General features: G+C 40.7%; 1 protein-coding gene across 6 annotated transcripts in view; it reads left to right on the forward strand.

The window, feature by feature from the left end:
- The window catches only part of LOC142106981 (carnitine O-palmitoyltransferase 1, liver isoform-like), a 55051-nt gene extending 31679 nt beyond the window's left edge, over positions 1–23372 (forward strand). For 5 of the 6 annotated variants that reach the window (XM_075190075.1, XM_075190071.1, XM_075190072.1 and 2 more), the window contains exons 7-19: positions 427–504; positions 1817–1924; positions 5110–5197; positions 10007–10202; positions 10395–10583; positions 11548–11653; positions 13187–13303; positions 13542–13706; positions 15626–15760; positions 17361–17513; positions 17612–17725; positions 18741–18833; positions 20244–23372. In XM_075190075.1, the coding sequence (XP_075046176.1) occupies positions 427–504; positions 1817–1924; positions 5110–5197; positions 10007–10202; positions 10395–10583; positions 11548–11653; positions 13187–13303; positions 13542–13706; positions 15626–15760; positions 17361–17513; positions 17612–17725; positions 18741–18833; positions 20244–20321 (1620 nt within the window). In that variant the 3' untranslated portion in view covers positions 20322–23372. Of the gene's footprint in view, positions 1–426; positions 505–1816; positions 1925–5109; positions 5198–5955; positions 6041–10006; positions 10203–10394; positions 10584–11547; positions 11654–13186; positions 13304–13541; positions 13707–15625; positions 15761–17360; positions 17514–17611; positions 17726–18740; positions 18834–20243 lie in introns of all 6 variants that reach the window. The other variant, XM_075190076.1, reaches the window with a different exon arrangement.
- Positions 23373–25959: the final 2587 nt, after the last annotated feature.

The following is a 25959-nucleotide window of genomic DNA, read 5'->3' on the forward strand; positions in this document are numbered from 1 at the left end:
GGTTTTTATAAATTGAGTTATAATCCCTTTAAATAAACAAATTAATTCCTGTTAAGTGGATCAGAAGTGTGTGAGTGGTTTATGTGCCTTTTTGATGCTTTTTGGAATTGTAAGCATGAAATCCTTCTAAACACATTGAAAGTGTATTAAATGTACATGTGTTCTTCATGCACTGAGCAGGACTTTATGTAATTGGAGGGAGTCCTACAGCTGCCGCCTTCCTGGAAAATTTTGTTGCGCAATATATAATAGTGTAACACGCCTCCTATACAAAGTTCATGCACACTAAAAGCTTTATTCTGTGAGTGCTGCAATATAGGATTTCAACCTGGATTTAGTGTATTTCTTTTCTTACACCATTCTTGCCAAAAAAACACTTCACCCTGACATTATTATATTGACCAATATGATTTCCCTGTTTGCTAGGTGAGTGATTGGTGGGAAGAATATATTTATCTGCGAGGAAGAAGTCCTATTATGGTAAACAGCAACTATTATGCAATGGTAAGCATGGGGCCCATTACTTCTGCTTAGCTAGGAATCTCACCAAACAGCTAACGTACATTACACAGAGTTTGTCATTCCACTGAATCTTTGTAAAAGAATTTGGTATTCGTCCAAACCCTAAAATATAGGTATGTTATTTGGATAGTGCCAAAGACGTATGCGGCACAGTGCTACCAGAATGTGTGTAATATAGGAAAATGACACTATGAAGTTTAGCTGAATGTATGTGTGGAAATAAGTTTACTGATTAAAGCAAACCTCTATTAAAAGATAATTCACCCTAAGAAAAACTTTGTCCCAAAAGATTACGTATTTAGTTACCTGGGGTCCAGCATTTAGGATGGGGCTGGTCCATTGACATCTTATTTACGTCCATTGCTGCTCTGCTCACTTCTTCTGACCCTGTGTTGTCCACCAAGGTGACACTTACCCTTGCAGGCCAGCCGCCGCCACCTTCTCTGTGCGCTGCTCTGCAGTTCCTGCTCACAGAGGAAGGGAACATTAGGCTTGTGTGCATGGCTCATTAAGCTCCCTGCTGACTGTGGACACTGCTATTGTCCTCTGAGATAGCAAAGGGGAACAGTACCCGAAGCAGTGCGATTAGCTGCTCCACGGACCATGTAGCAGCTGCTACCCCTGTAGTTATGCCCATGCGCGTAGCCTGTGGCTGGGCCCATGCGCATATCTCTTAGATTCAGATACCTAATTTCTGATAACACAGACACTTTTGACACACATTGATTAATATGATTAGGGAGAAGGATTTCTCAAACTGATGTAGTATGGTGATGGGTGTAGGTCAGTGTTGGCTAACCTGTGACACTCCAGGTGTTGTGAAACTACAAGTCCCAGCATACCCTTCCAGCAATAAGCTGCTATATATTGGTAAAGCATGCTGGGACTTGTAGTTTCACAACACCTGGAGTGTCGCAGGTTAGCCAACACTGGTCTAGGTCTATTTACTGAACACATTTTGATTTAGTGTCCTAGTTAAAAACAAAAAAAATAACCTATAATGTATTGAAAGCTTTCTCTTCATAACGTAATCAAGCTTAGAACTTAATCCAGCTTTACAAAATGGGGCTAGTGCATTAGACACTCCGTGAGATCAACTGTTCACAGTGAATTGATAGGCTTCATTCTCATAAACACAGCGTCGTCCCAGAAAATGCCAGCCTCCACTTTCTGTAGGTAAGGAGCTAGATCACGAGGCAATAGTTTTCATTTTGGGAGTTGTTAAACATTTTACAACTTGCATAAAATGTAGATATATATTTATATTTCTTTTATTTTTTTTCCCCTTAACCAGGACTTTCTGTACGTTACACCAACCCCAATTCAGGCAGCACGTGCAGGTAACACCGTCCACGCTCTGCTTTTGTATCGGCGGAAACTCAGTCGTGAGGAGTTGAAACCGGTAAAAAAAACTCCTTGTGTGTTTATATATTTGTTTTATGAAACATTTGCCTGCGTTACTTTGTGTGTGTTTGTGTGCATGATTATATTACTCAAAATACATTAATTAGTTATTTTAGTTATTTTGTGTGACCTCTAAACCTAATATGCACCTAAAGGAGAACAATCACAAAGCTAAAAACAGTATAGACTTTTTCTTCTTCGGCATTATAGGGGGACGAGGAAACGATGGGGGGTTAAGTCCCGACCGCTTGGCGGTGGGCAGTGAAAAATCCCTGTTTACCCTGTGCTGCTGTGTGTACAGGTCCAAGGCTGCCTGCATGGAGATCCATACCTGCTCCTTCACTTTTCCCTTCAGTACACTCGTTCCCACTGCACAGTGCATGGGCGAAGGCAGCCTACTCTATGCTGCATAGTCTCTGGTGGTCATTGGATGCTTCCTTCAGCTGGAAAGTCCTGCAGGTTCTAGTACAACTTAAATGTTCCTCCCTCTCGTGGTCTGAGAACTTTAACACCCCCCAACGTCTTTGTGTCATCCTATGGTGCAGAAGAATAAAGTGATTTTGTACTTCCTTTAAAACCCCTTTGCTCAAAGAATACAGGGTAGCCCTCCCAGGAATGCCTTTCTTTGTTTCTGGGCTCCCATATATCATGTCCTGGCTAGTGGTAGGATGAAGGAGGTTATAGAGAAGATTAGGTTCTTCTGGTTTTATGCCCATCATCCTAATGGTCTATATCTCTGAGTCCCCTATAAAATGGATTTTATAGTATGTACTACATCCCTTTTATTACAACATAATATTTTATTTTTGTTATTATTCAGTGTCATAGATGACAATATAATGTAAATCAGAATGCTATAAACTCCTCAGCTTACACGTCTTGAGAACTTGTACGGTGGCTGATGACAGAATTTTAAATCTGACACCAGCAACTGCACATTAATAATTCTAAGCCCAATTGCACTATGTGTTCACTAACAATAGGTGTTTTTAGCAAAGTCTCTGTTATTTTTTTTCTTTTTGTGGTATTAAATAATGATTAGATTAAAAACATGTATTTTCTCCTTCAGTCATCTGGAGGACTTTGGTAGCATTTTTCATGAACATAAAACTGTCAGTAACCCTCTTGAAATAAACTGTCCGAGCCTAAAATCACTGAACGTAAAGAGCAATGGCTTCCACTAAACTTCATACAGGTAGCATTAGACAACACAGGGTCCAATGAGTCCTGAGAACTTACACAATGTGAATTTAGCATTTTACGTTTTCAAGTACCTAATACTAGGGTTGGTCATTGTGACTATAATGCAACAAGTAATTCTAATATAGTGCACCGAACAGGCCTTTTAAAGGACCGCTAAAATAGATAACGGATAATAACAGATGATAACTTTGTTTCAGTGTAATTGAATCTTAAGACAACCTCTGCAGCAGTAGTGGGCAAGAAGCGGCCCGCCACCTGCGGCCTGCCCCGCCTTCACTTGTGGCCCCCCAGCCGGCTGCTCACGATCTTATTAGAATGGGGGCAGCCGACTTCCACGTCACATGACCTCCTCTGCACAGTACAGGGAGGTCACGCGGTATACTCCCTCCGTACTCTGTGCGGCCCCTTTGAAGGGAGCAGCCCTTAAGCTACTTCATGCTGCCCCGTCACTACACTACATGGTACGAACTGTCCTTCACAGGCTCTAGACTTGGATATTATTAAATGGGAGATCTCACCACACAGTGCGTGCAGAAAGACCTAATATACATCTGAGTTAGATGAGTTTTGTAGAGAAGACGAGAAAGAATAGGACGACTCTTATCTACAAGAGATGTTTGGAAGCTGTGATTTCTGGCAGATGAGATGTAACTAAGCACTGTCTGATGAGCTAAACTTGCTCAATCTGTTAGATTCAGCAAATAAATAGCAATTGTGCAATGAAATGTCATGTGGCAGTTTGTACCCTGCAGAGGTTTTGTTAACTCTTTTTCACATACAGATTCAATGAAACAAGCTGTTTGACCAGGGATACCCTAACTGTTGCCTACAAGTGTAGATAACAGTATTACTTACAATATCAAACATCTTAACTTGGCAAGGTTAGGGAACTTACACATATACAGTGCTCCCTTTTTATAGGAGATACAAACCAAAACTATCATTAAACAAGCGTGTCACTTAATGAGATTGACATAATAGAGTAATCATGTTTACGCTGATAATACACCCTGCGGTAAGTGAAGACGATGTTTATAAAGATGAAGCACTGTATGTCTGTCAGTTTCACATGATGCCGTTTCAGTTAGGATCAGCTTGTACTATTTGTATTGTTGTGCAGACACAAGTAGCATTTCTGACACAATAGTTTATGCATGCTACCAGCAGAAGACAGAAATATTGAGTAACGTGAATAAAAGGCATGTAAGGTTGACACCATAGACCAAATGTGACCTTAAATAGCTATTGTCTGACACATTTTTATGACTGGATCTGGCCTGTTGCACAACATTATTACATGTGCTCTTAAGGCAGGGGTGATTTTCTTGGGGTTTCTGTAAGGTTGATAACCTTGCAGACATTTGCAATGATGTCCAAAGCACCACTCGAATGTCAGGTTTTATAGGTATTTTATAGGTAGGTTATAGGTTTTATATAGTAATTATTTATGAAGGCACCTAATACATTTGTTTCCAGAAATTCATCAATGAGTCCAAGGAAGTCGCTGAGTTAAGATAAAATATAGCGTTTTACTTATCTGACAGGTGCCCTGAAGACTGCAGTGGTCCAGCTATAGTCTGCTGTATGCTACTGGTCTGGCTATAATATAGACAGGCAGCGGTGTTGTCAATACCTAAAAACATGTGACCTTTCTATTCACAGGGGACGGGCATAGGCAACATCACTGCCTGTTTGTAACAGGGAAGCTGTACTAATGTAGAACACAGCACCACTGGCCTATTGGATTCTTCTTTGAAGATGTATTATGGAAACTCATGTATAGGATTTAAATAGATTGTCAGTGTATTTTTCCTTCTAAGTAAAACAAATAATCTGAATAACTTGAATCCTAAAGGATTCCAAGTGTGTTTACTGTCATGATGGGTTGAGTGGGTTGGAACTTCATCTCAACTCTCTCGCATTGTTATTTTCCCTCATGGCATCTCTGCGATGGTTCCCTTGTCTAATAACTGAGTGCAGAGCAGGGTTCCAGGATCCATTATCCCGCTGTGCTCGTCTCAGTGGGAGCGGACCTTTAACACCACCCGCATTCCTGGAGAGGAGACAGGTAAGTGAGCGGGTGACCTAGAATCAACATCATCCTTGCCCTATATGGTAAATGGGATCTAACAAAAAACTAAAGTTTATTTTTTCTCCTCTTCTAAGTAGATTTGTGTCTTTGAAGGTTTCATATTTGGAGCTTTGTGTTACTATGTTTTAAAGGTCATAATTGAATATTTAAAATGTTGTACCATTTGATTTTGAAACATTTTATTTCTAAGCCAACTAAAAAAAAAAAAGAAATGACTAAATAATAAAACAAAAAGTCAAAATAAAAAGCTCCAAATATATTCTTCAAAACCCTAATAACAAATAAACTAGCAGCCTGAGCTCCTCAGAGGGTGAAGGATGGTCTGTCTATGTCTTTGCATGTGTGAGTAAGTGCTGATATTAACATGGATATTTTTTTCTGTTAATAAATAATATTCTTTCTGTGCCGGTGGAAAATGTCTTTATTGATTACTGTACTCTTTGCCTCCTTTTCTTCCCCTTTCTTCTCTTTGTTTGTTTTTTTTTTTTTTGTTTCCTGTTCTTTTTTGTGTTTTTACTTTTCCACCCTGCTATGTATATTAACCAATCCCCCACACAAACCAATTGTACTTTTCCTACTTGTTCTTCATTACAAACCATTAATTTGCATTTTACCCATTTCCCACCATTCTGGTAATTTGTTCTCATTTATTCTTGCACTTTATACTGCATTGTCCTGCTTATCTATCCTCCCGTTCTCTTCGGTGTTTGGCTTTCGTTCCCCCTCTTATGCAGCTGATGATCCAAGATTGTTTGCCAATGTGCTCTGCTCAATACGAGCACATGTTTAATACAGCACGTATACCGGGAATAGAGACAGGTAGGAATAATCTTGTGCATCCGGAGGATCACTGTCTTTATTATATAGAAACACTTAAGGCCTCATACCCACTGGCAATTCATTTTATGCATTTTTAGTAGTATTTTTAAGTACAACAAACATGTAAACAGGGGTGTCAGTAGTACCTATTGCTTGTCATCTGACCTCACCCACTCATGTTTTTAATGTCTGCAGTTTGCTGCATTTTCTGAAGCTATTTTGCCCTATGCCTATGTGCTCCAGACGCTAGTAAAACATGTTAAAACGCTAATTCAGTGCCAGTGTGTGCCTGGCCTAAGGCTTCTAGACGCACGACTTCTAAGCATGTTACTCTTTATTTTTTTGTTTTCTCCCGTTACTTGACCAAATCAACCATACGTTCTTGATTTTATATGGTTACTTTGGGGTTCTTCACATATTCACCATTAAATTTACGTTTTATATAACCTACACTGATCAAGGATTGCCTTGTTGCTCTCAAAAAGGCACTCTATTTATAATTGTAAACAAAGTAACAGCTTATGGTAATTGTTAAAGTTTACTTTAGAGATGTACTTGTATTATAACATTGGTTATACAGTTACCAATAATTCTCTTTCATCCATGGGGGACACGATACACTGGGGGTTTAGTGTTTGGTGACAGGAGTTTGGGCACTTTTAAGTTTACCACTCTACCACAGAAGCCTGCAGCCAGTATTAAGTGCCCAGCAGAGCTGGGTGCTAGATTTTAGGGCTGTATGTGGAAGCCAATATAATTTAAACTTTTATTTATCTTCTTTTAAATTAGTTTAATTGCGATCAGTACCTCCTGCAGCCTGTCTGCTGCCATTGTGGGACTGCCTCCGGGGGGTTCCACCGCAGGTAGTGACCTGGATCCCTGTGCCTTGAGCCACATTATGCCAGAACTGACACCAGCGGAGTAGGTCAGCCCTCCATACCACGACCTGCACGGAAGAAGCGGGTGCCTTGTGCCAAGGGCGGAGGATCACAGTGGGCTCCGTGTCCAGGCAGCCCCACACTAGGCTTAAGATTGTGTTGGGGGAAACCATCTTATTGTCCGGCTTTGGGAGGAGGGTAGGAGAGGGTAATATCTCTATTCACCACCTCCTTGTGGAAAGCCCAATAAAAATAAACATATAAGCCAGTAGCTTATAGGGGGCCATTTTTGACTGGAATTTTTCCAGCAACATTTGCTCTGATCTTTGTGTCTGTTTTGCAGTTCACTTTCACCTGGTCACTGTGCACTGCAGCTGTTCCCTCTATCTCACCTCATCTTTCCTGTCATGTCTAATAAGGTGAGCACATCTAGGGCCATGCCTGGGAAGGGGACATCTCTGCCTATGGCAGATGCTCCCATAGCTTGCCTCTTTGTCCACCACCATTCCATGTTGGCTACCTTTAGGTATAGTATGGATCGTAAGGTAGAGGCCACTCTTAAGTCTATTTATGTGACAAAAGGGGCCATGTTAGCTTTTGATTGGGTCAATTAGACGATCAGAGCAATTGGTGGAGGGTCTGCAGTTTGACTAACCCTGAGCAGATTTGCTCACCTTAGTGCAGCATATCTGGGAGAAGCAAATAATGTGGGGCTTGTATTTCAGCCTTAGGGCTCATAGCACTCCATGCCCTCTGGCATTGGTCTTGGGAAGCGGAGGCAGCGTTCAAAATGACTCTGGTGTCTTTGTTTTTCTCTTGGGAGGTTTTTGTTTGGCCCTGAACTGGGCCTGATTAATTCCCTGGCCAGAGGGGGGAAAATTTCCTTTTCTCTGTTTATGATCCTAGCCTTTTAGTATCTCAGAGAAAAGGAGTCAGACCATTTTTTCCTCCAGAAGACAAACCTCAGCTCCTCATGGAGGTCATCAGAGAGGCTATTGTGCTTGGGTAGCTAAATCTTCAGCTGCCAAGGCTGGAGTTTCAGTCATCATGGCAGACAGCCCACTTACCTGGGATCTTCCATGGTGCAAGCAATCTGCTTTTTTTTTCTGGAGACGCCTGGGCCAGAGGAATAATTTCCCGGAAGAGCAGAAGGAATTTAGTTTTTTTCCTCAGACTTCTTTTTTTGTTCAGAAACCAGGCGGATTGTTTAAACCCATTCTAAATCTGAAATCCATTCCAATCCATCCAACTTCATTTGGACAAGTCCAGGATGGAGTCCATGAAGACTTTAATCTACAGCTGGGAACAGGTCTAGGTTGTCCATGGACATCAAGGGCATGTATTTGCATTTTCCAATCTGGGAGGGACATCAATGTATTCTCATATTTGCTGTACGGTCACAACATTTTTTGTTTGGCCTCTGCTTTTCAGTCTGTTGACAGTGTCGAGGGTGTTCACCAAGATCATGACTGTGACAGTTGCCCTTCTGAGATCCAAGGAGGTGACTGTCGGTGTCTACCTGTACAATCTGCTGATCATGGTGGGCATTCCCTTTTCTTACTACAAGCCCAACTTTAGGAGATGTCCAGGCCAGATTTTCAGCAAATAACCTTTCTGTGACTACTCTTCGATACCCACAAGCTGAGGGTGGTCGGGCTAGAGGCCTTACAGGTGTCTGTTCAATTTTGTTTGAAAAATCCTAGGCACAGATTAGAGGCGATGCAATTTGCATGGTTCCTCTCGCAGGACTTCTACTTTGAGCTTATATACTGGAACAAATTTCACTTCAGCTGTCCAGCCAGTTTACCAGACTAAAAGGGTGCACCAGTTGATCTTATGGTGGCTGAGGAGTGACAACCTTAATATAAAGAGGCACTTCACCATAGCAAAGTGACTGCTGACTACGGATGCCACGTTGAGGGGCTGCCTTCTTTCAGTACTGATTTCAGGTTCTCTGGATTTCAGGGGACTCTTAGTGATTTTCAACACCCTAGTCAGCACACACAAACTCTTGGGAGGAAGGGCCTTTAAGATGCAGTCAGTCTGTGCGACGCGGTGGCATACCTCAATCTTCAGGATGGCACCAACAATTTCTTGGCCAATGAGAGGAATGTTCCTGCCATTGGGGCAGTGTTCACACACTGGTGGAGAACTGACATGCAGGTTTCTCAGCTGGCAATCTTGTTAAACCATAGAATAGAGCACCTCTGCTCCAGGACTGAGGATCCACAGGCGTTGCTCTTAGACGCCATGTTAGTACCCTGGGAATTTTGGCTGATTTTTCTGTTCCCTTTGGTAGCAAAGCTTCCACGGATATGCTAGAAGGTATTGAGTTGAGGGTGCTCAGGTTTCTGGTGGCACTGGGCTGGCCGAGTAAGTTGTGGTTCGCATACTTTTCAGCATGGCAGAGTGCTTGTTGTGGCGTCTTTTCCTCATTCTTTCAAGAAGACAGGGCTGTCCTTAGGACTAAGCCTTCTATCAAACGAAAGTGGTTTCCAGGTTTCATCTAAATTGGGAGATTGTCATTCCGGCCTTAGATCAAGGACGTGGCCAGGGCCTTTAGAGCCTATGTCCATATCATCCGTGTAGTGCGCAGGGCTGATGATGACCACAACAGAGTCTGGCCAGGCTCTAAGCCTATCATTATGGTAATTCGCCAGGCTTACTTTAGGGGCAGGTAAGCATATCCCCAAAAGTGTGGACACATTCCACCAGGTTTCCAGGGTACACAGGGGAAAGAGCTTGAGTTTTAGAAACACATTTAAAGTGCTAAAGCTCCTGTCATTGCACTTTATACCCCATAATATCCAGTGTCCCCCATTGGACTCAGAAATGGATTTAACCTAAGTACAAAAATCCCATTATGTTCTGTATAGCATTTTACCTTGGTTAGAGAAGCACCTCCAACTTGCAAAGAATTGAGTTTCTCTCTTTTTTTGGTAAAATATAGATAAAGTGAAAATGGCCCCTTCTAATCATGGCATGGCTCATGCAATAACATAAGTGTTTGATAATAGGGTAGAATTCAACAGATTTTTATGTGGACTATGCTTCATCAAGATGTGAACAAATGTTGTTCTGTGCACAGATACTATCCAACACTATTCAGACAGTAAGCACGTAGTAGTGTATCACAAGGGGCGATTCTTCAAAGTCTGGGTGTACCATGGAGGACGTATGCTGAATCCCAAGGAACTTGAGCTCCAATTCCAGCATATACTGGATGACCCAAGCCCTCCACAACCAGAGGAAGAGAAACTGGCTGCTTTAACTGCTGGGGAGAGGTGAGAAATCATTTTCCTCTGCAGAAGTTTTTATACATGTCCCCAATCTGTCATAACTCTATTTATTGATAATGTGTACAGAATGTGCTATAAGACGGAACATATTTGCTTATACCCCTGTATATCACCTGTGTCACATGATTGCCTGGATTAGAATGTTTTGACAAATCATTTTTATGTTCTTTGTTGAAGGACGACCTGGGCTAAAGCTCGCAAGGCGTATTTCCGCAATGGGAAGAACTTGCAGTGTTTGGATCTTGTGGAGAAAGCCGCTTTCTTCATCACTTTGGATGATAGTGAGCAGGGACTGCGCACCGACGATCCAGTAAATTCTTTGGATGCCTACGCTAAATCTTTGTTACATGGGAAATGCTACGACAGGTCAGATATCATTCATATCGGTCAGTTTTTAGTTAGGTCAGTTATCACTGGTCCTAGGCTTCGGACTAACATATCATAAGCAGTATAGAACAGATTTGTACAGGTCGAACTTGATTGCTCATATACCAAAGATGGCTATTTGCTTATATGTACCCAAATCTACTAGTCGCTTGTGTGTATTTTGTTTACTTTATGAAACAATCTGACACCTTTTTTGAATTGACTACACTAGTAAATGACTTCACGTGATTTTAATGCAGTCATTGACCATCATTGTCATACAGGTTTTATTGAACCATGTAGGGCCACTGACTGGTTCAATATATTTTACACATGTGTTGATTCACTTGTGCACATTAATCAGCCTGGACCTGGTACATATTTTTAACACTAAGGGGCAAGGGAGGTGTTTTCCACCCTGTCCACAAGCTGTCAAGGTGAGGGGGGCTCAGCCTTCTCTCCACTCTAGCCCCACAATGTCTGAGCTGAGAGATCTAATGTAAAGATTCTGCTCAAACTATATCCAGGACTTGGGTCCCCGAGGTCTGGTTCCCCCTCCAAGACGAATATGGCTGCAGGGGGAAAGGAACTAGACGTCTGAACAGCTTTCCTATAAGAGATCTTGAACTTGGGTGTGCTGCTTTGCTTCCTAGGGCCTCTTGGGGGCTAATCTCTTACCCCAGCTTCATACATTATGTATAAGTGTGCTCCGCCTGGAGTATCGCCATAAGATATAATCCACAGCACATGGTGGAAGGGAGAACCATTTTTTTAAAGAATTTTCTAGACAAAAATAAAGTTTGACATTAATGTCCCAGCAATATAAATAATGCTGTCATGCCAGACCATATACATGGGGGATGGGAAACTGTCACAATCACACTACAGCATTTTTGGATATTTTTTCTTATTGATTCCCTGTAAGTATCTGACACAACCTACTCCTTCAATCTGACTCCATTAGGTGGTTTGATAAATCTATTACTCTGGTGGTATTCGAAAATGGAAAAGTGGGTCTGAACGCTGAGCATTCCTGGGCAGACGCACCCATCGTTGGACATTTGTGGGAGGTAAGAGATTTACAGGGAAAGGAGATAAACAGCATTAACAGACTAGCGTAACATGAAAATTATCCTTCTATATTCTTCAAGGACAGAGAGCAAAGGTAGATATAGAGGTATTTACATTACTGTTGTCTCAAAAGAAACTACATTGTCCTTATTTTTAATTCATTTGAATTGTCATAATATACTAAGAAAAAATGATACGTTAAAAGAACCATCTAAATAGACTGTAGCGGACAGAAGCATGTTAACATACCCTCTATATAACAATGTAAAACACCTTCCTGAAAATAACAAGTCCCCAGCTAGTTGAAAGGCAGAGTTCTGTGTGGTTTACATTTCCAATCTTTCTACAGATAGGCTGCATTCTATGGTAAAGTGCAGCTTGTTCAGGGGATGATTCAGTGCGTCACTGGATTCTGAACTTAAATGCACCTTTCATTGAGCCAAGCTGCAGTCTTGTTTGTATACTAAAGCCAACAGCGCTATCCTCATCGTCACCAATTATATCAATATAGAACAATTATAATAAAACTCTTTTCTTGGCATTACGAGCTCTTTGTATAATATGCTACTCCTTTCAGGTTCCATCCACAATACATGATCCCCCTATTAGGTATAGAGTAGAGAAAGAAAGGGCGCATTAGTCTGGCATCACGCACAGTGGATAAATTTGCTCACACCGTATAGTCAGCTTATGGGGTTCAGTGGTGACAAAAGAAAGCTTCCAAAGGTTAGGCAGATGATCAATATGTAGTATATCTGTGAGCTTCAAGGGGTAGGCAAGCTAAAGTCCCTGGATAGCTCCTAGGAAGAAACCAGAGGCCACCTCATGGGGCAGTATTATATTGTATCTTTAACTCTTTATATACTCTTAAACATCTTTATATAGACTTAACTGGACAATAACAGGAATAAATGGTATGTCCCATGTGTTCTGGCAGTGACCTGGTGTTTTATGTTAGTTTCTAGCATTTTGAAATGTGATTTGTGATGTTTGAAATAAATATTTGAATGGCATTTATGTGTTTGCCAGTGATATTCAATGTAACCATCATGTTTTACTATTTATTTATCACTTATTCCTTTTTTAAATAAATATTTTTTGTTTATTATTGGTTTTTGTTTATTTTCTTTGTATTTGTGTTTTGTGTCTTAACATCTGCTACTAACTCTCTTAGGTCATTAGGTTATGTTTGATTTGAGCAGTAATATACTTTGTATGTATTTAGACTGGAGGTCTAGCTGGAGGTGCCTTCTGTCCCAGACTTCAGAAAGGATGAAATAGCGATGTGGAACGCCACCTGCATACACCCTCACCCTTGATCTCAATGTTTTTAGAACGGAACGTAGGGTGGCTTCCCGCATCGTTGTTTCTTTAATTCAGAAGACCAGGCGGAAGGTGTAAACTTTTATTAGAATAATGTCCCTTCAATTGCCGTCTATAGTCATTAATGAAATCCTTCAGCACAAACAATGGGGGAAAGTTCTCATCTCGTCACTGCATTTCAAGTGCTTTGCTTTCTTTTTGCCCCCTAGTCCATGTTGGCTACAGATTGCTTTCAGCTTGGGTACAATGAAGAAGGACACTGCAAGGGGCACGTGGATACAACAATTCCTAAGCCACAGAGAATGCAGTGGGACATCTCCGATGAGGTTAGTAAACTTCCAAAATTCCAGTATGCCGAATTTAATTCTAGTGATGTAAATTTCATAGTTAGCAAAGTTCAAAACTACTAAAGTCCTTTAAGTTCATCCTACTCCTTTTATGGCTAGTTGTGTGTACATATTGCTTAAAAGAGGCCCATTGTTCCTGAAATAAATCTTGTAATAACCTCAGTGTATAATTTTCATGTATTTATCATTCTTACAATCTCTTCGTCTTCTTTTACAGTGTAGTGAAATCATCCACAGCTCCTTGAAAATCGCCCAGGATTTAGCAGATGATGTCGATTTTCATACTTTCCCCTTTAACGACTTTGGTAAAGGTTTGATTAAGAAATGTAGGACCAGCCCCGATGCTTTCATCCAGATTGCTCTGCAGCTTGCGCACTACAGGGTGAGACTTTGTCATCGTGTTACATATCGTTTATATATAGTCACTGTTGTTTGTTTTCAGCAAGTTTTTACCATTGCCCACAAAGTTTCGTGACAAACCTGCCAAGTGTATCAACACTAAAAAGGGATCAGGAAAAGAAAGGATTTAGAAGCACTCCTATCCACACTGCAGAAGTAACTCAATAATTACCACTAAATAGTTACGGACAAAAGCCTTTATTAATAATAGAAAACATATTCATCTAGATGATGGTATATAACCTCATTGGTAAAAAAGTGAAATATTAAAAAAAAGATATAGAGTATGGTGAAAAGAAAATAGAACAAGTGTATTAAAAATAAGGATAGTGGAGCCAGGTAGTATGATAATACAATAAGACGATTAATTACCAAAACAGTGGTCACCTTAAAGGCCACAAGTAGTTAATATATTATGGGCAGGTGAGAGAACTAATTTTGGTATATGTGATATTAGATTAAATCACATAACTAGGAGCATATATAGCACATACAAATTGGTGGGAATAAATGCAAATATTAATAAGTCAGAGTGCTGTTGTTGAATTAATTTACTAATATAGTGATATTTATTGGTCAAGATCACCAAAACAGCATAGTTTGGATAAGATAATACCCCAGACAATTATGTGCCATAATGTTTCTCTAGATGTCCATATCTGATAATAGGACAGGGTTAATCGTGTGTAATAATCTGGTATAGGCGCCCCAAATGGCTGTGGCGAGTGCCATAGATTACCTGGCTAAATATGTATAAAGCGCTATTACTAAGGACATCCTAAAATGTCAGCCCCATGATTGGTAATAATTATTAATGAAGATTGGCAAAAACAGCATAGGTAAAAAAATGTCCCAGACCAGTATGTGCCATAATGCTTATATTAGAAGTCCATGACTAGTAACAAGCGCTTAGTAGAATCTACTAAGCTCTTGATACATATTTAGCTAGGGAATCAATGACATTCGTTATAGCAGTCTAGTGCGCTTACATTTATGGTACCATACATGTCCATTCCATCATTTCTGTTACTAGTCATGGACTTAAGCATTATGGCACATACTGGTCTGGGACATTTTTTTACCTATGCTGTTTTTGCCAATCTTCATTAATAATTATTACCAATCATGATTTTAGGGGGGGGGGGGGGGGGTGCGCTATTTAGGCCCTGCCCCCTTTCTGATTTCTAAGGCTGCCGGCGGCTGCACAGTATGTGCAGGTCCGCTTGGCAGTGTGCTGCCCCGCTGCTCTGATTGTGTTTAAAACACAATCAGAGCAGCCAGGCAGCATACTGTCACTGCCGAACGGACCTGCACAGTGTGCAGCTGTCGGCAGAAAGCCCCTGCTAGGTCGCCCCCCCTGGATCCGCCACTGTTCCTCAGTCAGACATTAAACTGTTCAAACTAGACACAGTAAAGGCTTGTACCCACCCCCAGCCTCTTCTCTATGTAATGACCTGTAATTAATAGAATCACAAGACAATGGTGTGTGATGATAAGCTGACGGCTTTCCTTTCTCCCAAAAAGAAGACATAAATTAAAATAAATCTAAATTTACCAATATTAAACTTATAATTTTCTAAAACGTTTAATTTGTTTTCATAAAACAACCACTCATATTGTAAGGAATAATCCACCCCTGCTGTGAATAATACTAAAAATCTCCAAGGATATACAGAGACGTAACTTGGTGTCCTCTAATACCGTTATATTTCAGGGAATGCGTTAACACGTATGTATTTCAGAGGGATGATTGCTATGCATACATGTTGACCATGGTAAATTATCACACGTTATATCACACACATTACTTGATGCTGTTTGATACTGGTTCTCTCGGTTAGTACAGTAGTATATTGCTTAGAGGGAGATTTGTGACTTAAGTTGATTTCCTTCATATTTAAGGACAAAGGAAAATTCTGTCTAACATACGAGGCTTCCATGACACGACTTTTCCGAGAAGGGAGAACGGAAACTGTGCGTTCATGTACGGTAGAGTCCTCGAATTTTGTCAAGTCCATGATGGATCCATCAACGCCAGTGAGTGTCAGAGTTTTGTTTATTGCCACTTTGGTGCAATTTAAAAACTAACTGAATCTAAAATATATGTGATGCAGTGTTGTAGAAATGTGTATTTGTTATGTAGGTTTTTTATGTTCTATACTTATGTTATTCACGTTAGTTCCTGGTTAGGGCCTTCATAGCATCAGAAAAAAAGACCACTGCAAAGCTGTTTCTTAGTAAAATCACTCATATTATGATGAACTGTCTTAAAAGTGTATTACTCGAAGACCCACCTATCAAGAGGCATCTCATGGCAGCCACCTGTCATAAAGATTTAGGTCATGGTGGATATTTAATTGATCAGTAACATCTATTGCACTAATATAGATGCAAATTACTGCTCAGTCGGTGACCACGTCATATGTGCAAACGGTGGCCGTTTGAAGCAGAGTTGCAGATGTACAACTAAGAGAGCGAATGGTCAAGACAAAATATTTAATTGATTTAGAATGTCACATGGTATTGTGCACCAAAGACTGCTGGAGTTGTAATTGAAAATGGCCACCCAGTTAAATGGCTTACAGCCATTGGTGGTCCTGTGATTAGAGACTGTCCGAGGCCAAGCTGACTGCAGCAGACATATCAGAAAGCACAGCTCATTGAGGGCCTCATTTATAGTCGGACGCAAAGTCCATTTCAGGCGCATCCTGCACGTTTCCACTGACGGGCATGTGCAGTAAGCAACAGTTTCCTGCAGTTCCCTCTTCTTTTCAGGCGCAGTGTACACTTGCGACAGGGTGGAACACGGAGTTATGTAGGCGTGACCATGAATAATTTAGATACTATGGGCGTCTACCCGCAAAAACTACTCTAGTTGGATCAAGACACAGGCGGAACACACGTCAAAAAAGACAGAAAAAGTGCGTTGGGAATTAGGTGGCGCAAGTAGTTAGGTAGCTGCGGGAACTGGTCGCAGCTTGGTAAGGTATTATGAGTGGGACGCAACTGGGGTTGCATGCCACTCGTAATACCCTACCAAGCTGCGGCACACTCCCACTCCTGCTCTTTCATGTAAGTCTTATACACACATTGCGTCCAACTCTAAATAAGGCCCAGTATGCTCCAATGGATAGGAGGTGTCTTAATTCCCAGATCCCTGAAGCCCATCCAGTGCAGTTGGTTGATGTCCATGCACAATGGTCCATCACACCAGACCAACCAGATTTTCAAGCAGTCTTGTGGAATATCAGCACTTCTGATCAAAGTGTGTTGGTCTTGAAGGGGCATATTCAATTGTTTGAATATCCCGCCGCGTTAAAACTATTACCGTTATTGCGGTAATAGTAAGCTGGATTTCAGCCCGCGGCTCAGGGAGCTGCGAGCTGAAATCCAGCAAGAAAACTACCGTAATAGTTTTTACGCGCACTATTATCGTAACAACGGTAATAGTGGGCGGAGCGCGAGATTTTCGGCGGAAACGCCGACAATTGAATATGCCCCGGAGAATTTAATGCCAATTCTGTCTTAAACAACTACAATGTGTCCAAATTATCTTGTCTAGACTTTATAGTGCATCTATTGTTTGCAAAAAACTTTCACATTTCTGTAGTTCACTGTGTGTCTTTCACACCCACAGGTACAAGAACGATTGACACTTTTCAGACTAGCAGCAGAAAAGCATCAGATGCTCTACAGAAATGCAATGACTGGAGCTGGGATTGATCGACATCTCTTTTGTCTCTATGTTGTATCAAAATACCTGGGACTAGATTCACCTTTCCTGAAAGAGGTATGTAACTGAAACATGGATATTGCTCACTCTCTGTTTAGTTCACCATATTACTTACAGTTCTGTTCATATTCTGTAATGTCAATTTCCTTTCCTAGGTACTATCTGAACCTTGGCGCCTTTCAACCAGTCAGACTCCCATTCAACAAGTGGAACTGTTTGATTTAGTCAATCATCCCGAATACATCTCGTGTGGAGGTGGCTTTGGACCTGTAAGTATATATTCATATTCCACTGTTTGTAATGGAGCAATCCCATCACAGTGCTGGAAATGTTATTTTAAAATATATATTTTTTTTTTTACTCTTTGTTAAAATGTGAATGATCTTTGAGTATATAGCACAGGATAAACAGATAAAGTTGCACGAGGTTGGTTGAGATGTTGAAGGGGGTAAGGGTATTGAGCAGGGATGATGGGGGGGACAGGGGAGGTAGGATGGGAGGGAGGAGTGAATGATGGGGCAGTGTGGGGACATGGAAAGTAGTCGGTGTAATGCTTGTAAAAGTACATTGTAAGAGAGATGAATAGAGTAGATATAATGCACAATCAGGACTGTAGACAGAATGCACTGCTGGATGTGGGGCCAAGGATTGGAGCACCGTTCTGTGGTGGGCCTCAGGATCAGGGCATGGCTGAGTTGGGAGGCTGGGCTGTCGGGATCAGGTTGAGGCACCTTCACTGAATCTGGAATGTGAGAACCGCCAGGCCTTATACATCTACCGCCTTACAGACCTGGGCGGTCCGTTTCAGAGCAGCCAGATATTAAGAGTCGAACAATGTGAGCTTCAGTTGGTGGAGGCTCAGCAGGCAGCCAGGGTCTGTGTCATGTGAGTCTGATGCTCAGACCCATACAAAGCACTTTAACAATGTTTTCCATTACTGACAGTAGCAACATTTCAAATGCCCTTAACTGCTCTGAAGGGGAAAATTGCCTCCACGTCTTCATTTACTAGCAGAAGAGATTTTCCTGCTGCTAGATGACCATTGAACAATTATACAGGGAGGCATTGGAGGCAGCTATTTTGTGGACTCAACCAACATTTATTAGAAAGTGGCCTATTAAAGCTGCATTACACCTCCCCTGTGACCCCCTTAGCTAACTGTTAACTAAAAGTGCCTCTAACCTCTTTCCCTCTTGAACTTTTCCCTCCCTTCCCTGGTACTAACTAAATGGGCCGCAGGAAGTGATGTTTCAGTGTCTCTGAATCTGTTTCCTGTTTTTTCAGGTTGCTGATGATGGATATGGGGTCTCCTACATTATTGTTGGTGAAAATCTTATCAATTTCCACGTGTCCTGCAAATTCTCCAGCCACGAGACGGTGAGTTCCTTCACTGTTTGCCAGAGACATCCCCCTTCCTGAATCTGTCACATACTCAGTTTGTGAGCTATGGTTATAACATCTGTGAGAGCAGTACTGAGGGAATAAACAGTATATTACCATATGTTATCTGCACTACCCATAAGAAAGGATTTAACAATAACCAGTATTTATTTTATTTCCTTTTTGTTGTGACTGGTTCTGTCACTTTCTACAAATGTCCCATCCAGAAATCGAATGATTTGCATGTTGGTTAATGAGAGATAACTAAGAGATACGGAGTAAAGCATTCTAGCCTTTTTATACTCTGTAATAAAATAATTGATCGAATTATAATTATTATCCTCTATAAAGCGCCATCATATTATGTAGCGCTGTACATGGTCCTGATACAATAATGGGGAATATAAAGGCTAATTCTATCCGTGTATGGGGCTTTACAATTCTATTATTTTTTTTTTAATTTTCTATTATCCATTATTATTATTTTTTTATGTACGTAAATTCTGTCCGTTCGTCATCCTCATCATCGGCTATTTATATAGCGCTACTAATTCTGCAGCGCTGTACAGAGAACTCACTCACATCAGTCTCTGCCCCATTGGAGCTTACAGTCTAAATTTCCTAACATACACACACACAGACACAGACCGAGAGAGACTAAGGGTAATTTAATAGCAGCCAATTAACCTACCAGTATGTTTTTGGAGTGTGGGAGGAAACGGGAGCACCCTGAGGAAACCCACGCAAAAACGGGGAGAACATACAAGCTCCACACTGATAAGGCCATGGTCGGGAATCAAACTCATCACCCCAGCGCTGTGAGGCCGAAGTGCTAACCACTGAGCCGCCGTGCTGCCCAGTCTGTTAATGTTATATATTTGTATAATACAATAATCTATACCATAACCCATGGTACAGTGTCTATCTTTATATTGCCACTACACTTACAGAAGAATGTTACATTTTCTGCTGTTAAAGGAATACAATAATGAAAAGTAAATGTTCATGTTCTGTGCTTTAATCAATGCTATAATAATCAAGTTAATGTCTGTGTGTTATTGATGCTGTGTGATTCTCTACAAGAGCCGTGCACAGCACTAAGGTCTCACTTGGTGATATCTCTTGCTGCAGTCATGTTCCAAGCTATCCACCTTCTGTAGCGCTATGTATAAGTCGGTCACTATTGATGGCCGCGTCTCTGATCTAAAACAAAGATGTCTAATAAAATTCAGATGTTTACACTAATCATTTCCTTATAGAGTGTTGTTTTAGGGCTTGAACACATTTTAGTGTCTCTAGCATAGACTTATTGTATGTACAGTACACAGACCTGGCTGCAAGCTTGTGTGTTCTGCACTGATTTGAAATTGGCCTTGTGATTAATCAATGCACTCTTCCTCTCTGCAGGATGCTCACCGCTTTGGCAAACACATTCGAGAGTCTTTACTCGATATCCTGAGCCTGTTCAAGCTGGATAAGATGTAAAAAATGTCCTTCTCTGATGCCAGTCTTTCAAACATCTGCGAGTTACCTTTAAGGAGCAAGAAAAAAATGCAAATAAACTGCTGCAGAATACAGGGACCATCGTATTATTTCTCAGCCGCAAAGACGTACAATAGCTCACTGGACTGCATGAACGCCACGTGACACTGCCTGTGACATCATACATGTGTTTGAATAGCAGTACAGTCGCGACAGGAAAACAGTCTGTCCGATGCAGAGAATATCTCATTTTCAGCGTAAGCGTCAATTTTCCTATGACGAGGAATGGTAATCTAAGGGAAAGCACATGTATAAAAGACTTCAGACAGAGTGGAGTTCCTTACACAATCTTATGACTGATGATAAATGTATGACGTGCAATGTGAATCCGCATCTTGCGTAGGGTGCTTGAGATCGGACGAGTTCCGTGTGAGCTTGGTGCCTTATCTGTTCCGTGTCAGTTCTTATAGTGCTTATAGTGAAGTGCGTCGTAAAGCAATGACAATTTTCCAAGCTTTTTGATACCTGTCAAATGCGAACAAGCCGCTATTAGACCACATTTCTACCTTTCAGTTTCACAATACCTCTGTTTCTTATTTTTTAAAATGTTTAAGTTTTTGCTGGCTTCAGTGCTACTGAATATAACACGAGTATTTGATTAGCTGTAGTAGTTGTTTTAGGCTATATTTTACATATTAGTGTTGAGGTTTGTTTTTTTTGCTGTTGTACTGTTTTGTTTGTTTTTTCTTTATACCACATTCATTGCCATTCCTTAGTCATGATCATAAGTTCTTTTATTGGACAAAGGGGCCTGGTAGCCAACGCACCTAGATTAAGACTGCTGCCGCCTATCTTTGCACATCTTCCCTGGCTCCTAGACTTGAATTCTTTGTTCTTTTATCCACACTGGTTCTGGTTAAACGATAAATTTTCGGTTTCATTTAACCCTTCCAGTGCTACTGCTTCCAAAGCAACAGTTACAAAAATCACAGGTGTAATGCAAATGTTTCAGAAAAGTATAAGAAATGAAGCTGTATGGGCTTAAACTGTGGTTATAAGTGCATTTTTTTACTTTGTACACTAAACCTCCTGTCTGTATCCTTCGTAATGTCCACTGTGGGATGGCTTTTACAGCCTAATATGACAAAAAAAGAGGGTAGAAAACAATTGCAGACATTCAGCTATCTAGAAATTATATCTAAATTGTGAAATATATGCATTTCTTTCATAATATGAAGAATTGTGTGTTTAAATATTTATATTTGTGAATGTTAAGGTAACTTTCCATGTTTGCTTAACTTGTATTTTAGATATAGCAGCCATTTAAAATCACTTGCTAATCCATCGAAAACACTTGCCCAGCACGGGTAGTTGACATTAAAACCTTTACAAACCATGGATAACCATCTCCAAAAGAAGCACGTGGAATACTATGTGTAGTGCTGGACACACACAAGGCCCTATTTTGAAGCATAACTGAAAATCCAGGGTTTGTGATTGACAGATTGTCACACACTCAGGTTGGCAGTTATCATCTGCCAATCGGATTTTCAGACTTGCCTCAACATTATCGAATCAAATTCGGGGAGGCATTATGACACTGCGTATGGCCAGAATAGCACTTATTAAAAGAAGACATTTAAGTTGTAATCTAAACTAAAAGAAGCACAAGGGGTAGAACCGTTAAGTATTATGTGTCCCCCATAACGTGTTCATTTGTATGTAGTATTAGAAGAATGATGTCCAAGAATGGGACTAATATTTTAAAAACACTTGTTATCACAAACTTTTTTTTCTTTTCGCACGTGCAAATCTATTGCTAAATAATTTATGGGGCATACTTGAGGCAGTGCCAAAACGGGTACAAAACGACCTTTTCCGTCTCGCACTAATCTGAGGGACAGAGCCATACAAATAAAATGCCTATTGGTCTAATACGTGTTCACTGTTTCCACTTCAAATGTTTACTATTACGGAGTTGAGGTTTTATTGTGTTCTCATTATACTGGCTCCTAAATTTGACATGTTTAGCCAGTGTTCATGCGACTGCAGCTGAAAGTGCAACTGTCATTTCACTTGGAACCTGTGACATCACTAGGAGTGCAGCCTGTCAATTCACTTGGAGCCTGTGACATCACTAGGAGTGCAGCCTGTCATTTCACTTGGAACCTGTGACATCACTAGGAGTGCAACTGTCATTTCACTTGGAACCTGTGACATCACTAGGAGTGCAGCCTTTCATTTCACTTGGAACCTGTGACATCACTAGGAGTGCAGCCTTTCATTTCACTTGGAACCCGTGACATCACTAGGACTGCATTCTTGTTAGTATTGGTTGACACCACTAAATGGTATGATGAGTACATGTTAAAAATTGCAAAATGTTATTACTAATTACCATAATTTATTCCTGCCTGCTTCCAGCAAAAAAACAAACAAACATATGTATTGATGTCAAAATGTCTCCTGCCCATGTGCTCCAGATTCAAAAGCTAGAAGGAACCATAGAAAATGTGCTAAATCTTATTGTGAAAAAGGTGATAGTTATTCAAAGGCCATTGAATATTGCCCAGTTGATAGGGCAATCCAACGGGCCTTCAGGAAGGGCTAAATTGTATGGGATTTTGCAAACCGCAGTGAATAACACCATAAATTATGCCCATTGATATATTAAATCTAACTTTTGATATAAATAACATGTTGTGACTCAGTTCATCTTATTACTGGTGATCCACCTTTTATTTACTATAGTTTTTGTTTTGTTTTATAGAGGACAACTTTAAGGTGCAGATATTTAAAGTAATGGTTATAAATCTGATAGCACTCCTTTGAGCAAACTATGAAAAGGGTTCTCGCATGAGTCAGACAGCGCTTTCTTTATATATTATTATACAAATTAGCTTTTTTATATTCTATACAACTTGCTTTTTGATGTTACTCGCATTTATTGTGTTTGTTAGAAAAAAAAATTGTATATTTTTGTTGTTGCCATTATCAATGCAATTTCAAATTGGGAAGTACTTGAGACAATAAAAACGTAAGTTAAAACTTAAAGCAACATTCCCTTTTGTTTAATTTGTGGTGATTTGTATGTTGAAACTTGTAATGGGAGATGTATGCTTTCAGTTAAATATTATGTATATCCATGGTTCATGTACCCAACCTGCCCCCCAGGCCACAGAAGAAAAAAATGTAATTAAATTAACAAAACTATTCTGCTGCCACCTTGTGCTGGACTAAGCCTATTACGTGTATGTAGCCCTGCTTATGTTACCCCACCACTACTCCACTCCCCTCTAATTAACACTTGTGACATTTTCAACCTGTGGCTGGATAATAAAATCTCGCACATCTTGCAATTCCCTTTTTTTTTTTCTCTCTCTCCTTCGCCTTTTATTAGCTTGTGATTTATCACCGAATCCTGCCCCCCTCCCCCCCCCCCCCCACATCTCCCATAGATGTAAATTTGATTAAGAACACTATAGAAACCCAACAAACGTCAAGCACATCACCTGTCTCCCATCACTTTCAAAATCCTTTAAATGTGTGCTCTGTAACAAACCTGTATCCATGACCTCCCCTTCTCCAAGAACCTCATCCTTTTTGCAATAACAGAAGCAGGACTTACACAATCAGACACTACCTCACCTGCAGCGATTTCACATGGTGGCCTTTACTTCATCTCTACCTACACTTCCAGGCCGAAAAGCAAACAAGGTGGTGTTGGACTACTTGCCTTGCCCTACATTTCACATTCGGTTCTACCAAGTGTCACATTACTAATGTAGACAGCTTTTGAAGTGTTGTTGCAATATATCATCCCCCTCGACCACCTCAACAAAGTCTTGAACATTTCTCTGCCTGGCTCCCTGATTTCCTCAAGCTTGAGGTTCAAGAGGGGGAGAATATACCTTTCTCTACTTATTGCGGTGTTCATAGACAAGAAAAAGATTGCAGATGAAATAATGCTACCCTTGAAGGAGTTGAATCAGTTTGAGTTTTTGTATCTGTTATCCTTGAAGAAGATAAAGCCCTTTATCAAGTGGCTCTGGCTACTCTTCATACTCAACATTGACCTCAACTTCAGCTATGACATACTAAAATAACACAATGCCTTCAAAAAACAGCGTTTTGCAGCGGAGAACGACATTGACGTAAGTCTCATACTTCTAAAGCCTTCCTCACATATACAGCTATCACTCCTAGCAAAATGCTCTGGACACTGCCAAACAAACATACTTCCAATCTTTAAATCTCTTCAGTTAAATCTCTTCTCAACCCTCCCACACCAACCCCTCCGACTACGTTCAGTGCTTAAGAACTTGCTTCCTACTTCAAGGACCAGCAAAGCTCAATGTTTGGTAGGGATGTTCTCATCCATCATAGTATAAATAAAAAATCAACTTGCAACCTCATTTCCCTGGCAGTATCCACCAGATGATAGCCCAGGTGGTGGCTGAGCCCAAAGTTAAGAACATAAGGAATGTCACCCCTGGAGCCAGAGGAGGGAAGAATCTCAAAATCTTCTTAGACATCAGAACAGTGGTAGTCTTTATAAATCTGCAAGGAGGCATCAGAAGTCAGGCCTTGATGGTGGAAGTAGCAAATATGTCAAAGGCAGGAAAGAATCTAGATCTCCGTTGCCCGGATTTAAATTGTCAGTTTATTAAGTTATCAATGAGGTGGATGTAACTCAACATTTTACAAATAATTAGCAGTTCAGTTGTCATTCAAATCCATCCAGTGGAAGGCCCAGAACAGACTGCTTGTGTCAATTTTCTGCCCAGTGTACACCAACGGGAGGTCCTACCAGGACCCCAACCACTCCATTAGGCACCCCAGGCCAATTGCCACCCATCTGTGAAGTTTTCATCCAAATCTATTCAGTGGATGGCCCAGAAGAAGCTCCCCAGGTCAAACTTCTGCCCAGTGAACTTCAACGAGAGGTCCGGACAGGACCTCAATCCCCTAGTATGTCTTCTGGGATCCAATGTTACCACTCTGAAGATTCTTGTCCAAATCCATCCCGTGGAAGGCACATAACAGGCTGCCCGGGTGAAAGTTCTGCCCAAAAAATGAAGATTTCAATATTTGTTGCATTGTCGCTATTTGGTCTAATAGCTTCTTTTTTCCATACTAAATAACTATGTAAGATTTGGCAGTTTTACCTTGAGAGTTGTGGAATTTACCAACAAAAAAATAAAATAAACTTTTTCTTTTATATATCTATAGCAGATAGTGCTGTAGCTCTAGATTAAACCCAGTAGCAGCCATCGTTCCAGATATAGATATATATAGCGGGAGACCAGAACTTCGTTTCAGACTACCTCAGCCGAAAGCATATTTGCCCTGGAGAGTAGTCCCTCCATCCGGAAGTATTCTAGTTACTCTAGTGAGAAGGTAGGGACATCATGATGACAAGAAGACGTCTATGTTCCCTAGTTTTGCACTCAATATAGTTGTCCGGGTGGACGTCCTTCCACCTGCGATTATAAAGTGTTTAGTATGCTGTGTGTATGGAAAAGATCACATGCTACAGTACCTCCATGATAGACCAGTGGCTAGATTTACTAAGCTGCGGGTTTGAAAAAGTAGGGATGTTGCCTATAGCAACCAATCAGATTCTAGCTGTCATTTTGTA

The sequence above is a fragment of the Mixophyes fleayi genome, chromosome 11, assembly GCF_038048845.1.
Source record: "Mixophyes fleayi isolate aMixFle1 chromosome 11, aMixFle1.hap1, whole genome shotgun sequence".
Classification (NCBI taxonomy): Eukaryota; Metazoa; Chordata; class Amphibia; order Anura; family Limnodynastidae; genus Mixophyes; species Mixophyes fleayi.